Source organism: Notolabrus celidotus, chromosome 15, assembly GCF_009762535.1.
Source record: "Notolabrus celidotus isolate fNotCel1 chromosome 15, fNotCel1.pri, whole genome shotgun sequence".
Taxonomy (NCBI): domain Eukaryota; kingdom Metazoa; phylum Chordata; class Actinopteri; order Labriformes; family Labridae; genus Notolabrus; species Notolabrus celidotus.
Window position 1 is genome coordinate 18,952,335 of NC_048286.1, and position 17,664 is coordinate 18,969,998.

Consider the following 17,664-nt stretch of genomic DNA (forward strand, 5'->3'; position numbering starts at 1 on the left):
CCTTTTCCTTTCCACAGTTTTAAACCAGTCAGTCTGCTCGCAGGTCATTTTTATCTCTCTTTTTTTGAGCCAAGTAAATAAAGACATTCAGTTATATGACCTAGCAACAATAAACCCTAACCTTGCCCAACAACATTTACTGTAACCGCGTCATTGTGGTCACTTTTGGAACATTTTTACAGAACAATCTTAGTCCCATCCCTTCTATGTCCACCAGTCCTCTCTCTCCCCGCCCACCACAGAGGTTACCTGGTGAGGTGTTGGGAGCTATAAAAGCCTAAAAGCCACTGCGTTGCACTGAGACAGACCAGAGACCAGCTCACACCTCTGAGCTGGCTGCCGGTTAGAGGCTCTCATTAGCCGTGTTTCCACAGAGAGGCTCAACAACAGGTACTCCTCATCATTCATTCTTCAGCTCATCAAAGAAGGAGAGTATTAGCAACGGGAGAGCAGCTGAGAGGCTGCCTCTACAGGATCAGCTATGCTTGGAGGAATTCACACAGATTTGTTGGTCACATTGACTCTACTCTTTTTAAGTCAGTCCGGGACTCTGAGCAGGTAAGTCTCAAGATGATTAAAATTTGAACTGTCTAACTTGAGAGGACTGTTATACTTGTGTTAATTTTAGAAAATGGAATTGTGAAGGGGATTTGATTTTGGCTTGATTTCAAGTTTGATTCCAAAGTCAATCAGATATTTTGTATGTAAAATATTATCAGAAAGAATCATATGTGTTCTTCCCATTGTAGGGCTGAAGGTGAATTCTCATTGGTTACGTTACCAGAATGGAGAGCAAATTCAGGTATGACCTCCAAAATGATCAAGCCCTGTAGACGATAAACAAAACATCCTGAAGACAAATTTATCACAACAATAAGATCCACTTAACCCCTTCATTTTTGGTCCTAGAATACCTTACACAGTGTTTCTACGACAGACAAAACTATTCCATTTGTGACTGGACAAGGAATCAACAAAGAACAGGTAAAGAGACTGATTTAATGAGTTGAATGAAACAATGAAGAAAAAAAAGCAAGATATGTTTTTTATGTCATTAAAGTGGGTCAGAGTTCAGTGCAGTAATAGTTCACTTTGATATGAGATAACTTGGCTTATGTCCTGCCCTTACAGAGGAAATTTGTAATATCAGTCCACAGTTCTGTTTTAATCTTCAGGCCGGCCGCGACTGATTCTGTGCCCTGCTGCATATCACTAATTGACCTGGAGTAGGCTAATAATCTTTTATAGCCTGGTTTCCTCCCAGTGGCAGTCAAAGTAGAGGGCCTGCACTTATGGTGCTGTTTTAGCACAGCTATTTTGCATTTATTATAACCACACAGAAACAGATGTACGCCTTGTTTTACTTCAATATTAAAGATGAAGTAATGCTTTGTTATTGCTGATGCGATCAAAATTATGATACAACATAAAAGCTCCCCCCTGACATACATACTGTAGTTACATATTTTGCTATTTCTGTGTGTCATTAAAAAAGATTTGAAGATCCTCAAATGAAAGTATGTTGTGTTTCAATGATCTTTTTTCACCTCTAGGGGATGTTGTTGTGAATATTTTAGAGAGTGGTCCACTGGAGCTGGAGGGTGAGGCATGTCTAGAATTTTGGTATCTGGCTGGGTCAGAGCTCCGAGCTCAGCTAAAAAGCAGCGTTGGTGTGGTACAAATCTGGTCCTCACCAGCCCTTACCGAAGAGGGCTGGAGACAAGTGTTTGTCCCCTTGAACGTCACGGAGCCAGGAACTCAGGTAATAAAATGGCATAACTTTAATTCAACTATATTGGCTGGTTAAGTATAGTATAGGATATATTAAATCAAATAATCTGTTCTTTCTATTAGGTTGTATTTGAAGCATATGAAGCTGTGTCCATGGTGGGAGAGGTCACATTTAACCAGATAGGTGTGAGGAGAGGCTCATGCGGTAAATATTCCTCATCTCTTCTTTTATGATATTTTACAACAGCAAACTTTTGTTCCAACCAGAGGTGTCAATTACCAGAATTTTGAACTTTGATATGATACTACATACTAGTAATAGTCAAATGAAATGACCTGTTTTGATACTGCAACAACAACAAAAATGTAACTCCTGGGCACCCAAAATGTTTTAATCTGTTATGTTTGATTTCTAACCTGCATTTAATGCTTGTGAAGAAAAGATCACTGACGACAGACTAACATTTATCAACTGTTATAAAAGACAACTAATATGAAATATTAATATATAACCAAAATAAATTATTCCCTCTTAATTATCATTCATGCAAGAAGATGGAGATGTGGGTATTTTCAGAGAGTGTGCCTTTTCTTTCTGTGAATGTGCTGTAAAGCTCCCTGTCAACAGTCCACAGGTCGGGCTGATAGGAAACATAAAGGGTCCAGGGGACATTGTTGTCTCTCTCCTCCACTCTCTGTCTTTATTAGATGCTAAAAGGACTTACAATGTCAGAATTTGCCAACCTGTAAATGATAAGAGTTTGCGTGTAGAGGCTGTGACTGAGGGCAGCAAACTAAATCCAGCACCATCCTGCACGTTTGTGCGATGGTGTGGATGTTTTTTGAAGTTCTTTTGAGCTCAACCACTGAAACAACTAGGGGATAAATTCTCACTTTTCAGTTTAGCCCCTTTATCAACTTTGATGGCGTTCTCTCTCTTTCCTTTCTCTCTATGTTAATCAGCCAACACTGCTTGCTCTCGTGCCTTAACTCGCTTGTGACAGCCACGGGTTAAAAATATGAGTGGAGACCTGTTTTTTTCATTAGCTCAAGCGCTATTCAATATTGATCATAAAAATTACAGATATTCTAAGCACATGTATTAGAAAGTATCCGAGTATTGACGTTTTTAGCAATCTCAGTTCTAATAAATTGAGTTCCATATTTTCCTTCCAAATATGGATTCTGATACAGGTTATTGGTTAAAGTATTTTTAATGCAAACCTATCAAAAATACATTTTCATTTACTGACATAAAAATATAAAACAAGGCTACTGAGAAGCAATAACTACATTGTATTGGGGGTATTGGCTGACAACAAGAAGCTATCTCCCGAGAGCTGGTGGGATGTTGAGAAATCTTCACAGTGGAAATACACTGATTGCTTACACTTTGCTAGATTAGAATAGCATTGTACTCTCTGCTAGCACCACACTATTGCTGTTTGTTATTGCCACATTATAATTTCCGTTAATGGAGAATCCTTTATGCTTGATTGGTTAGGTTATCTGACGGGTGAATTGGCTGGCACTCTGTTATTAGTATTTGAACAACTTAATGATAGATAATGCTATATTCAGGTACACATGGTAAGACAAGGCCTTTCCAATACAAAAACCATCAATGTCATGACACTTTGATTTAACTCTTTGTTGTTTCATAATTTTACAACTTAACTAAGTTGGTTATAATGCTGTCCATCTCTTGATGTATGATAATTAAGAAACCAAAAATGTAATAAATACTTCTAACATTGATCGAAGGGTTTCATAAGGAAAATAATTAAGATCAGTATACAGTGTTTACACAGAAGATAATTATATATTAAATTAGACTAATCAGTTAGCCAGATGGTGTTGTGGTTATAATATTTTTGATTACTCTGTCCCATCCCCCACAGGATCGCAGTGTGAATCAAACACAGAGTTATGGACGGATGAGTCCACTCGCTGCCTCTGCTCTGATGGCCAGCTCTCCTGCTCTCCCTCCCAGTGCCCTCAGGGCCAAATCTGTGGCCCTCAAAGAAGAGACTCCAGCGGGCTTTTCACCTCTGGGATGTGCACCATACACAGCGACACAGACTGCAGCACTTTTGATGGAGTGCTGTTCCGCTTCATGGTCCCCTGCTCCTATGTACTAGCTAAGCGCTGCTCACCAAGCGAGGCCCTGCCCATGTTCAATGTGAAAGTGGTCAATGAGCAGAACGGGAACTCATCTCTTCCGACCGTTCAACGGGTTGTTGTGAGTGTGGGGAAATATAGAATTGCCCTGCTGAAGAGGATTACAGGCAGGGTTGTGGTGAGTTACTTTTAAGTGGGATACAAAATTAGGGTGGTTGGATGTGTGTTCCAGGGCATGGTGTCTGTTGGTGTAGAGGCTGTTCCTCTTAAAAGGATAAAATTAATTCACACAGCCTCTGTCTTTTTGCTGTGTTATACTGATCTTTAAACATAAAGAAAAGCTAAAAGTATCTACTGTGCAACTTCCCTTCTGTAATGAGTGTTGAGCTTGGTAATTTCCTGGCTCAAGCAGTTATCTTATCTGCAGCCCGCTTGACTGATAAACTGAGTTTATCATAAAGTGCAGGGTCTAGTGACATAATGACATAATGACATAATGTCCTGGAACTCTTCGTAGACTTATCAGCCCATTCACTTCACATAGATAGATCTATCTCAAGAATGCAGCTTTATAAACAAACTATCAGATACAGTAAGGTCATTGCTGATGACTGTCAGTAATGAAGTCTAAACTTGTGCTGTTCTTCAGGTAAATGGAGTCTGGAGAAGGCTTCCACTCCAGCTCCATGATGTCCGCATTGAGAGCAACCCTGCTGCTGTTTCACTGACGACCAGCTTCGGTCTTCTGGTCTCGTACGACAGAGCTGGTGACATCCACATCTCCCTGCCATCCAAGTACTCTGATAAAGTCTGTGGCTTGTGTGGAAATTTTAACCATCTCATAGAAGACGACTTTAGTATGCCTGATGGTGCAATTGCCAGAAATGCAACAGCTTTGGCTGAGAGTTGGCAGACGGAGCAGTCCAAGTCTTCGTGTGAAACCATTCTGGTACCTCATCAGTGTGACCCACTGGAGATGGCTGAGTATGCCAGTGAGCTGCAATGTGGAAGCCTCGTCTCCAGCACTGGGCCTTTTGCCGTCTGCCTATCAGTTGTGGAGTCAGAGAGCTACTTCAGGGGCTGTATAGCCAGCATGTGCTCTAATCATGGCGACCCAATGGTGCTGTGTGAGACATTGGAGGTCTATGCTGATATCTGCCAGGAGGCTGGAGTTTCTTTACCACTTTGGAGGAACTCTTCACTCTGTCGTATGTTGTTTAATTTCTTCCATCTTTCATTTATTTACCTCAGTGCTGAACAGAAAGAATAAATGACCAATAATGAGTGGAATAAGATGGTGCCTTCTCCTCTTTCCTTCCCTCTCAGCCCTTCAGTGTGGTGAGAACAGCCACTACAATTCTTGTGCTGATGGCTGTCCAGATGTGTGCTCCAGCATGGATATAGCTGGCACTTGTGGAAGCTGTGAGGAGAGATGCGAGTGTGACTCTGGCTACAAACTCAATGGAGGAAGGTGTGTCCTGGCAGAGGACTGTGGGTGCTGGAATAAAGGAAAACACTATAAGGTAAATGTTTGTGCAGTGTCGTATTAAGATATTCACTTCTTAAGTTCAAGAATGAATTCAAACAACTCTCTTTTTTCCTACAGAAAGGAGAAACAATGATGGAAGGAGAGTGTGAGAAGCAGTGCCAGTGTATGGGTAATAACGACATGCAGTGCAAAGCGATGTATTGCTCAGACAATGATGTCTGTAAAGTACAAGATGGAGTTAAAGGCTGCTTCGCTTTCCGTCCTGCCACCTGCCGCGTGTATGGCGATCCACACTACATAACCTTTGATGGGATGGCGTATGATTTTCAAGGCGGGTGCAGTTACATGCTGACAACGACATGTGGAAGAGAGAGCTCGGTCCAGTTTTCCGTGATTGGACACAACATGCATCCTCCTCTGCAAAACTTCAGCCGGTCCAAGCTCCAAGCTGTGGCCTTGCAAGTTGAGGATCTACACCTCACCCTGAATATGAGTGGAGAGGTCTATGTAAGTATAAAAACTCTTTTGATTCCATATGCATCAAAAAAAAAAAAAGCCTAATTTTTAGAATGTAGCAATGACCTACAGTATATATTAAGTGTCCCACTTGCTGGATTCAGTGTCATTGTTCTGTGTTATATGCTAATGGCTTTAATGGCTTAAGTATCAGCACAGTCATATTTGTAGGAGTGAGTTATTACTCTGTGACGGGTCAGTGGAGGATGTAATTTGTTTGCATTCTGGGACTCGCATTGATACACAGACTAATAGCTGACCCACTTGACTTTGCCCTTAACAGCTGGTTGGCAGCAGATTAGTAGCAGTGGCTATCCCAGTAGAAGGAAGCAGGGTTCTTGTATGTAAAACACTAGAGATAAACTGACTTCCAAAAGGAATAAGTTCACAATAAAATATGTTGTTGTTTTCTTTTTTAAGGTAAATAACAACCCAGTTGGAATCCCCTATTTCGCCAATGGCTCATACGGCTCAGTATTGGTGGACATGCAGAATGACTTTATTATCCTGGAGGCGACCTTTGGCCTCAAAATTATGATAGATGGGCAGTACAGACTGTTCCTTCAAGTGGATGACCGCTACAAATATGAACTGTGTGGACTGTGTGGTACCTACTCCGGGTATCAAGATGATGACTTCATAACACCAGGAGGCCTCAATGCTACAGGGCCGTTTGAGTTTGGAGACAGCTGGAGGCTGCCAGGCAGTGATGGGTAAGCAGTTTTATTTTAGATGATATTTGTTCAAATGTTGGTACTCAAGTTCAGGGAATTCTAATACCTCCAAAAGTCTAAACACACCATTCAACAGCTGGTTTATTGTGCCAGGGTTATTAGCCAACCGAGCACCATAGTGCCAATTATATTTCCATCAACCTTGGCTGTGCTTTGTGTTAAGTGCTAATTAGCAAATCATAGGAAACTGAAGCTCCAAAATAAGATTGGGAACATGTTAGCATACGGATAACAGCATTAAGTTCAAATCATCAATGTGCCTGAATACATCATTATGTAAAGATCTATCTCTTTATAGATTGGATAATTTTTGTGCTTCATAAAGAGGTAAAGACTAGGGATGTGCTCATTTAACTGACTAAATGACTAAACCTCATCCTTGTTAGTCGGCACCAGAATTACTAGCTGGTTAAACAAATTATTAACATTTTTATTAATGTTATGCCAGTCATAATGTTGTGTCTAAACTGTAGTACAGCCACCGCTTCTGGCTAGTGCTGTAGTTACGGTTACTGGCTACTGCCATAATACTATAATGCTCAACTACCCAGATGTAAACAAGCACAGATGGCATCGAATAACATGAAACGGGCTTGGCAGTATTTTGACCAGGAAAAACAAGATTAAGTTATGTGTAGCCTGTCTGGTTTCTTGGAAAAATGACTCCAGATGTCTATATTGCAATTTTAAAAATTGTGCTGATTTCTAGTCAATATATATATGTTTACATTTGTATCTATGGCTGTTCCACAGTATAATTTATCAGGTGTTTTGGCTTTATCTCATGTACTAGATCGCTTTTTTTTTATTTAACAGTGATGGGTAGGTGACTTGTTTCTATGACAGATGTAACAAATACACTTTGCCATATTATGAAATAAACAAAACTTTACTCCTTCAGGTGTGTTGCTCACCCTAATGACCCCAGGGTCTGTGATTATGATGAGGAGATCCAGGCTTACTACGAGTGTTACGCGCTACTGGGGGATCCATTCAAGCCCTGCCACGAAATAATTCACCCAAGCATTTATCTAAATAGTTGTGTGTACGACTATTGTGCCACAAGTGGTGACCAATACACCCTCTGTGAATCCTTGAAGTCCTATGCTGCAGCCTGTGAGGTTGCAGGAGTGAAGCTGCCCGATTGGCAGACAGGCACGGCCTGTGGTGAGTGCTTGAATCAAACATGACAATGAAGACTGGCTGCTCATTGCACAGTGTTAGTGTTAACTATGTGCAATGACTGAATTAATACAATTCTTAAACCAAGTGCAACAATGTGACTGATAATGGAAATAATGGAATGGTTTCATCCAGTCTTTAAAGCTTATGTGCCTAGTTTTTATTACTTTTCTGTTTTACAATATCTCTTCTAAACTCCTACTGCTCAAATTTAAACGTAGGCAAGAACTGGCCACTGCACCAGAACATTAAGCAAATAGTTGGAGCTACAGTTTTATTCTGTTGTTGTTTTTTTTTTGTAGTTTTGTTTCTTTATAAATTTGAGCCATGTTTGAGAAATCTTAAGGTTTAGATGTGGAGGTGTTGGCCAAACAGAGTATCTTCCGGGGTACAAGACAGCTATACTATACTCATTCTTTTGTTATTTTAATTTTGTTTGTTTATTTGTTCATTTAGTTTTTATTTCGTTTTTGTCCCATTTTCAGCTAACCCCACAATCACTCCAACACCTCCACCAACTCCAACATCTTCCTCTCCAACACCAGATCAGACTCGTAAGAGCATTATATTCTAAAGGTTTATTTGTGACTAGTTTGGACATGCAGTGGCATAGTCCACTTTATAAATTAAAGTTCTACAAAAAAGAACATATTTAGCAATGCTCTGTTTGAAAGGCTACATAAACAGACATTTGATGTATGAATGTATTTGAATTGCCATGCTGACATTAATCAACAGATTTTATCAAATAGCTTTTCTGATTATGTTAATTCCAAAACAATCTTTTTTGTAAATACTGTACTGTTCAACAGAGAGTGAGCTTGGGCTACTTAATCACAATTTCCTTTGTGTCCTTTTTTCTCGTAGTTTGTCCAATTAATTGTGACTTTGAAAAGAATCTGTGTGGGTGGGATCAGCTCATACAGGACAGTTTTGATTGGACAAAAATCTCAGGATCCACCCCATCAAATCGAACAGGCCCAAACCAAGACCACACCACTGGAGGTAAAAAAAAAAAGTGTTTGGCCATATTATCTAATCACGTATGTTGTCTCACTGATTTTCACTTTTCATGTTGATTGTTCTTTTTCCATCATTTCTCAAGCTGGTTTCTACTTGTATATTGAGGGAAATAGTGCAACACATGGCGACTCAGCCCGTCTGATGAGCTCAATGTGCGGATACGATGGCCCACTCTGCCTACACTTCTGGTACCACATGCATGGTTCAGCTACAGCTATGGCCCTCAACATCTATCTCTTCAAAGACAATACAGCCACCAAGTTATGGTCCAAAATGAACAACCAGGGACCAGAATGGCATCCAGTAAATATTGAAGTCACAGAGTCTGGTCCTTTCAGAGTAAGTTTACACTATTAGCAGACAATATATAGGACAATATATCAACTTGACTATGCTGTTCTAATGTTGCAAATTAAATACTCCTTTTTTCTCTGTCAGATCATAGTGGAGGGAATTCGAGGCTCTAATGATCAATCAGATGTGGCCATTGATGACATTTCTATCAACTTTGGCTCCTGCTCAGGTAATTTTGACTTCTAACACAAAGAACAAACACTGAAGTTGACAAAATTATGATACATCATAACTTTGATTGAGACATTTTTAATTGTGAGAACACATTTTAAAGATCCCAGAGTATGAACATTTCACAAATGTCAGGATTTAATAAAGCTATTTATAACTTCCCTTAGGTAGCCCTCCTGTCCAGGTTAAGCCTTCTGCCCCAACCGCAGATCAACTTCCCTCACACCCGGGTGAGTATACAGGAAGCAATATTTTATGAGCCACTTGTTTCTGCATCAGAAGGTTGAAGTGTGGTTACAGATTAACATTTGTGTCAAGCCCAAAAAACACGGAACCTGCATTTTTTATGGCAACTTAAGTTAAAGATTGTCTAAATTTTTAGGAAGTTATAAAGCCTCAATAATTTGTTCATGTTCTCTTTTTGCAAATATTTCCGCTATAGTCTGCAGACTCAACTGTAGCTTTGACAGCAACCTTTGTAGCTGGAATCAGATGATCACAGACGCTTTTGACTGGACATGGCAAAGTGGTTCTACCCCCACCGTGATGACCGGGCCCTCTGCTGACCACACTGGTGGTAATGCAATCTTTCTCTTTTGAATATTAATTTTGGTTACAAATGATCTTCGTATTATCCGAAAAATTTCTTCTGCTCTTTGACTCTCAAACATTTTTGTCCTTGAACAGATGGCCACTATCTTTACATCGAGGCCAGCAGTGTGACACACGGAGACACGGCTCGTCTCATCAGTTCTGAATGCTCTGACTCTGGTCCACAGTGTCTGCAGTTTTGGTACCACATGTACGGCTCTGCTGATACAATGGGCCTCCATATGTACTTGCTACAAAACAATGTTGCTGATGCTATTTGGTGGAAGAGAGATGACCATGGAAATATGTGGCAGCTGGCTCAGGTGGACTTCACAACAAGTGGAGCTTACAAGGTCAGAGGCCTTCCACCAGTTACCCAGATAATTCAAAGAATGTCAGCCAATTATTTAACAAACATTCAGAAAAAACTAAAATGTTCTCCTTAAAACATAGATCATCTTTGAAGGGCGTAGAGGTTCCAACGAAGAGTCTGATGTCGCCATAGATGATGTAATGCTTTATCATGGACGATGCGCTGGTAAGAAAATGTGTCATCAACGAAATCCTTCATGTGTTGCTTCTTCAAGAGTGGAAACCTTTTTTAACCCCATTTTGCACTGCTGCAGATCTGGGTGATGTTCCGACAAGTTCTCCTACACCAGATGGTTACACAACTGCCCTGGTACCAACCACAGCAGCTCCAGAGACTCCTCTGGTCAATGTTACTGTTCAACCCAGTGTTACAGATCAGCCACCTGTTACAACTGCAACCTCACCCCCCATAGTGGAAGCAACAACTGACTTAGTTCATGTTGACAATGTTACAGAAGGTTCAGATAATAAACCTCTGCCACACCCAGGTAAAGTACTAATGCACTGCAGCATGTGTACACCTCTGGTGTTAGGAATTACATAACTTTTTCCATTCCAAATCCACTTCTGGTAATCATTACCTTCACAGGCGTCTAAAGATATTTCTAAATTTGTTTCCAGAATGCCAACTCAGCTGTAACTTTGAACAAGATCTTTGTCAGTGGAGCCAACTTCTTGCTGATGTTTTTGATTGGACAAGGCATAGTGGCGCCACTCCTACAATGATGACTGGGCCTTCCTCAGATCACACCACAGGAGGTAATCAGCACTCTGAGACATGCCAGGATACATTTGCGTATTGCTGTTAGGAAGCAACTTAACTGTACACTTTTCTTTTTGAATTGTGTAAACAGTCTTTCACGTTGAACCAGATTTGTAGACTCTCTGGTGTAAGTTTTTGAGTGTATTTCACCAATAAACCACATTCTTCAGGCTTTTAGAGGTGTTATGTTTTGCCTTTTACCATTAGAGATATTTGTAAAAAATAACATAACTGTATTTTGATACACTTTGAAATGTAAGAATATAACGGAAATGATCTTAGTATTTTCCAGAAAATGTCCTCTGCTCTTTGACTCACAAACATTTTTGTCCTTGAACAGATGGCCACTATCTTTACATTGAAGCCAATGGAGTGTCACATGGGGACACTGCTCGACTCATCAGTTCAGAGTGTTCACAGACTGGTCCTCAGTGTCTGCAGTTTTGGTATCATATGTATGGTTCAGCCGATACAATGGGCCTCCACGTCTACTTGCTCCAGGATAGACTGGCCGATGCAGTTTGGTGGAAGAGGAATAATCAGGGAAATGTTTGGCACTTGGCTCAGGTGGACTTGACGACAACAGGAGCATTCCAGGTTAGTAACCAATTTTTGCCCTTTAATGTTTGAATCTGAGAGAACAAAACACCACGTGTACTACCTGTAGCCAAAAATGATTGTTATAAATATGTATGCTAAAAAAGGCAAATAGTTAGCATTGGCCTTTGCACTTTATTTCAGATCATTTTTGAGGGGCGAAGAGGGTCTAACGATCAGTCTGATGTGGCCATTGATGACATGTCCCTTCATTACGGCCACTGCGCAGGTAATTCTCTCCACCTAAAGATAAGTGATTCAATTGAAACATAACATTATTTGACTTCATTTGATTGTCTTCATTTTAAAATTAAACAGATCTGGTTAAACCAGTAACCCCTGCCCCAACAAGCTTTGAGTCAGCTGCAACGGAAGGTCCATGGCAGAACCAAACAACAAGGCCACAGCTACCCATAACAGCAAACACCACTTCACCACAAACTACAGCTAAACCCCAACAAACAACAGAATACCCAGAATTTGTAACTTCAGAACAACCAGGAACTGAAACAGAAAGTCCCCAAATAACAGCATGGACCGATCAGCCAGTTACACCTACTAATGAATCCCAAACAACAGCTGGGCCAAAACCATCAACAACAGCTCAACCACAACCACCAACAACAGTCGGACAACAGGAACTGACAACAGTTGGACCACAGGAACCGACAACATTTGGACCACAGGAACCGACAACAGTCGGACAACAGGAACCTACAACATTAGGGCCACAGGAACCGACAACATTTGGACCCCAGGAACCTACAACAGCTGGTCAACAGGAACATACAACATTTGGACCATGGCAACCAACAACATTTAGACCACAGCAACCTACAACATTAGGACCAGAGGAACCAACAACAGCTGGTCAACAGGAACCTACAACATTTGGACCACAGGAACCTACAACATTTGGACCACAGGAACCTACAACATTTGAAACACAGGAACCTACAACAGCTGGTCAACAGGAACCTACAACATTTGGACCATGGCAACCAACAACATTTAGACCACAGCAACCTACAACATTAGGACCAGAGGAACCAACGACATTAGGACCACAGCAACCGACAACAGTTGGACCACAGCAACCGACGACATTAGGACCACAGCAACCAACAACAGTCGGACAACAGGAACCAACAACAGTTGGACCACAACAACCGACGACATTAGGACCACAGCAACCGACGACATTAGGACCACAGCAACCAACGACATTAGGACCACAGCAACCAACAACAGTCGGACAACAGGAACCGACAACAGTTGGACCACAGCAACCAACAACAGTCGGACAACAGCAACCGACGACATTAGGACCACAGCAACCAACAACAGTCGGACAACAGGAACCGACAACAGTTGGACCACAGCAACCGACAACATTAGGACCACAGCAACCAACGACATTAGGACCACAGCAACCAACAACATTAGGACCACAGCAACCAACGACATTAGGACCACAGCAACCAACAACAGTCGGACAACAGGAACCGACAACATTAGGACCACAGCAACCAACGACATTAGGACCACAGCAACCGACGACATTAGGACCACAGCAACCGACGACATTAGGACCACAGCAACTGACGACATTAGGACCACAGCAACCAACAACAGTCGGACAACAGGAACCGACAACAGTTGGACCACAGCAACCGACGACATTAGGACCACAGCAACCGACGACATTAGGACCACAGCAACCAACAACATTTATACCACAGGAACCTACAACATTTGGACCACAGGAACTGACAACAGTCGGACATCAGGAACCTACAACAATTAGACCAGAGCAACCAACCACAGCTCAACCACAACCTCCAACAACAGTTAGACCCCAGCCCCCGACCACAGCTGAGCCATTACCTTCAACAACAGTTAGACCCAAACCCCCAAACACAACAACAGGTGGACCAAAACCTACAACAGTCACAAAACCTAATGTCACAACAAATAGACCAGAATTAACCACTACCTTACCACAATCTACAACAGCTAAACCATCAAATACACCTGCACTGAGTAAGTTATAGATTTTCATTTAAATATGAACTGGGTTTCCAATTATGTATACTCGATACGTCACACGCCATCCACCACAGTTGAAATAAAATGTTAGATAAGATACTTAAAGAGTATGGCATACTGTAAAGTACATGATATAATTATACAGATCTTTTTTGTGGATTTAAGGCTTTGAATGAGTAAACACTGTCTTCTGTCACTCTAGCTCCCTCCTGCCCTGAGGACAGCCATTACACTACTTGTGTCCCTGCGTGCAGTCCAACCTGTTCGTACTTGAATGGCTCACCACACTGTAGTAACCAAGGTTGTGTGCCGGGATGTGTTTGTGATGATGGATTTGTGCAAAAAGGTGGAGTTTGTGTTCCTATCCAACTATGTGGATGTGTGGACATCAATGGCACCAAACATCAGGTGAGTTGCCATCACTAAAAGACACTTCACCAATAACACCAGTCATCTCCATATTTGACTTTGAACTAGCCGTTATAGGAACACTTATTGGAAGTCAAAGCCTTTGATAGTATAGTAGTATAACAGTGAAGTAATGAAGGTCTGGGCAGTTTGATAACTCTCTTTCTCTTTTAGTTCAGTGACGTGTGGTACACCGACCACTGCAGTCAGAAATGTAAATGCAAGAAGGTCCATGGTGTGGGGAGGATTGAATGTGAAGACAAGAATGAGTGCGATGGAGATGCTGTTTGTCTTCAAAATGAAAATGGGGATTATTACTGCCAGTCTACAGGTGCTGTAAATACAAACATTGAACTCCATGATGTTCCTACAACATGATAGATCTTGGTCACTAATTTCTGAATTACTGTACACTTGTTGCTCCACAGGCTTCAGTGAGTGCACTATCAAGGGAGATCCTGAGTACAGAACCTTTGATAGATTAAAGCATGAGTTTGAGGGAGGGTACTCCTATGTGCTGGTCCGGACCAAGAACTTGCCAAATAACCTTCAGGAAGTCTACATCGAGGGCATCAATAGGCACACGGACGACGATGATGATGACAGCCATCATAATCATGACAGTAGCAGTGAAGAAGACAACAGCCGCAGAGTCAGGGATGAGGCAGAGGAGGATGATGATGATGATGATGATGATGATGATGACGATGATGATGATGAAAGCCATCATAATGATGACAGTGAGGAAGACGATGAACACAATCATTTACAAGCGCTTAGGATCAGAGTGTACAATCACACTGTGGAGTTCAAGAAGAAGCGAAAGCTGATTGTAAGTATCCAGGACATTTTTAATGAAACACAGCTCTCTTATTGTTTTCCTGAGCAGCCTTTCCAGCAAACAATATTTTGTTCGTGCAATAACATAATCGTAATTCTGTCAGTCTGCAAACATTTGTTTTAGCACTGAGGGAAATAACAAGCGCCTCTTTGCATTTTCTCTGTGAAGTGTAACAAAAGCAGAAAGACAGTGTGATATGAGCAAAATTATGTTCATCAAATGTTATTTCCCTATTGCCAGTTAACACATGTTTGTGGGTGAAAGAGAAGGAGAGAGAAAGAATGATCTGTCATGATCCTCTCATATAGTTGCTTTATAGAAGCATACTCCTAAAAGTATTTTCAGCTTATGATTTCAAGGCGATTGGAACATGGTGTATTAGTTTGAATAATGTTCAAGTTTAAGCACATTAAAGCAGAAACATATATTTTTTAAACCAGTAAGCTTAAAAACTGACAGGTTTGGAAGGCTGTCTGCCTACAGGCAGTTTTTTCTAATACTAACTTTAATGGCAATGCTAATGTTCTAATATCGAGAGGGTTTACAATGTTCACTGTCTTAGCTAAGCATGCAAGGATTGTAACATTTGCAGTTAATGTTTTGTTTTGTTGGTAATTACCATTAATATAACCCATTGTGATGGTAATAATCTGTATACCAAATTTCCCTTCAAAAAATGCAGTAGTTGTTGAAATATTTCTGTGCAGCAGCATCCCTGCACACAAATTTGAAAACTCATGCAAGAATAAATATTAGGACAAGTCAACTATGTTATTACAAATCCTATTGACACATTCTCATTTCTGTCTCTCTTCAGATGGATGGAAGGAGAACGCACACTCCCGTCTATATTCCCGGTCTAAGCATCTGGCAGCACTCCTCTCGCATCTACCTAAGGACAGACTTTGGTCTCTCTGTGGAGTTTGATGGAAAAAGTGAAGCAGGTAACCACCCTTCACTTCATCTTACTAGTCCAATACAATAGACAGCAGTATGATTCGCAGATATGAAGTATTGGTATGGGCAAATATTGGTCCTATTGATAGATAATGGACTATGAGCAAATCATTTGGCATTGGTCAATTGAAGTAACTAGTGTCTTAGATCAATAACATGATGGCTAGCTAGTACGCCCCATTATTTCTTACCTAAACTTTTGTTTTATACACCTATAAAAATACAAAAACACATTTTATGAGAAAAACAAAATAAATGATAGTTACTATTACTATACTATTTATTAGCATTAATATTAATATTAATTTATATTAATAATTATTAGCTATTCATATTTGACATACTGCATTTCTAACAAATGTTACATTTAATTATTATAATTTTAAAAAGGAAGTCGTGTTGAGTATGTGTAATTACTGATAATAGCTTTTGACTGACTTATGTATGGTAAAGAGGCTTTCTAAGCACTTCTTTTTTTTTCAAAAGAAACCATTTGATGTGAAAGAATGTTAAATTCAATGTTGTTTTGTAAATTTGTATGATGATATTTTTGGCTCCCTGAAAGATGAAGTAATGTGAGTTAAAAATGTTCACTGATGTTTTCATGAGGACAATAAATTAGGATGCAGCCATTAATGAAAACAACAAATTAAGAAATAATCTATGTCCAAATCTGTGTCAGCTAAAGTGTTATTTTTTTAAAAACTGAATCAGTATCAACTATGTGGCCTTCTCAATCAACTCAAATATGTGAATCATAATTAGTTATTTCATCTCATATCAATGAATGGAATACTTTTTCTCTGTGAGAGAGTCGTACAAGTATGAACTAACACTTAATTATTTATGTTTTTGATGCAGAGATCATTCTACCCAACTTATATAAAAGGAAGGTCGGGGGTCTGTGTGGAAACTTTGACGGCAGAAAGCAGAACGACCTGATGAAGCCAGATGGCACCAGGGCCAGGAACGTCCAGGAGTTTGGAGAAAGCTGGAGAGTGTGAAAATCGGACTCATCGAATGATGATACATGGCACTTAAAAAAATCTATTAAAGTTTAGCACTTGTAGAAACATGAGTGTGGTGGTGAACTAGGAAAAAAAAAAAGATATGTATCACCCTGAAATATAAGACTCTTCTGCATTTTCACTTCTTCTTAGTCAGCATGTACTTTCCTAAACCTGAGCTTCCAAACCTGACTTGGCTGGAACAAGACCAGTAGCATTTTGTGTTTTCCCTTTGAAGAAATCTTTGCACTTTAACCATTTACTGTATCTTCTGTATTGTTTATGCCATTGCCATGAAGACTATTTATTCAGAGGATGCTGTTCTTACAGCTGAGCATATACTTCATGCCTGTCTTACAAAGCATGGCCATGTTGAAATGAAATGTTTGATACACTGTGTTTAGACAAAGATTGTTCATGTTGATTAATGGATAATCTCTCATCTGACCATCTTACACTGTTTAATAGATATTCAACATTCAATAAACTAGTCTCCAAAATGTTGCTGTGTGTTTTGCTTGCATGTCTGACTGCATTGTGCACTGTCATGTCTAGTTCCTACTGTGACTTCAGCAACATTCTCAACATATCTTCAGTCTGAGTGTGTAACATGGTTTTCATTGTGAGGTCTGAGTCTAATCATTTCAAAACAAAAAACTGTTAAAGAACTTCTGTAACATGATATCACTGAGAACAGTAGAAACAATAGGAGTGTTATGTGTCTGTGGCGCTCATACCATGTATAAAGGAGGCTCTGT

General features: G+C 40.3%; 1 protein-coding gene across 1 annotated transcript; it reads left to right on the forward strand.

Moving 5' to 3' along the window:
• Nucleotides 1-321: 321 nt before the first annotated feature.
• On the forward strand, nt 322-17,408 carry LOC117826661 (zonadhesin-like). The gene is made up of 29 exons (XM_034702912.1): nt 322-558; nt 750-802; nt 910-984; nt 1,554-1,762; nt 1,855-1,936; nt 3,633-4,030; nt 4,502-5,060; nt 5,179-5,375; nt 5,459-5,848; nt 6,278-6,570; nt 7,493-7,758; nt 8,259-8,327; nt 8,641-8,778; nt 8,879-9,135; nt 9,235-9,319; nt 9,489-9,551; nt 9,764-9,898; nt 10,009-10,265; nt 10,366-10,450; nt 10,539-10,772; nt 10,906-11,043; nt 11,388-11,644; nt 11,789-11,873; nt 11,963-13,687; nt 13,896-14,101; nt 14,276-14,432; nt 14,530-14,933; nt 15,760-15,886; nt 16,761-17,408. The coding sequence occupies exons 1-29, from the start codon at nt 482-484 to the stop codon at nt 16,901-16,903; spliced, it is 7,164 nt and encodes a 2,387-aa protein (XP_034558803.1). The 5' UTR covers nt 322-481; the 3' UTR covers nt 16,904-17,408.
• The last annotated feature ends 256 nt before the right edge of the window (nt 17,409-17,664 follow it).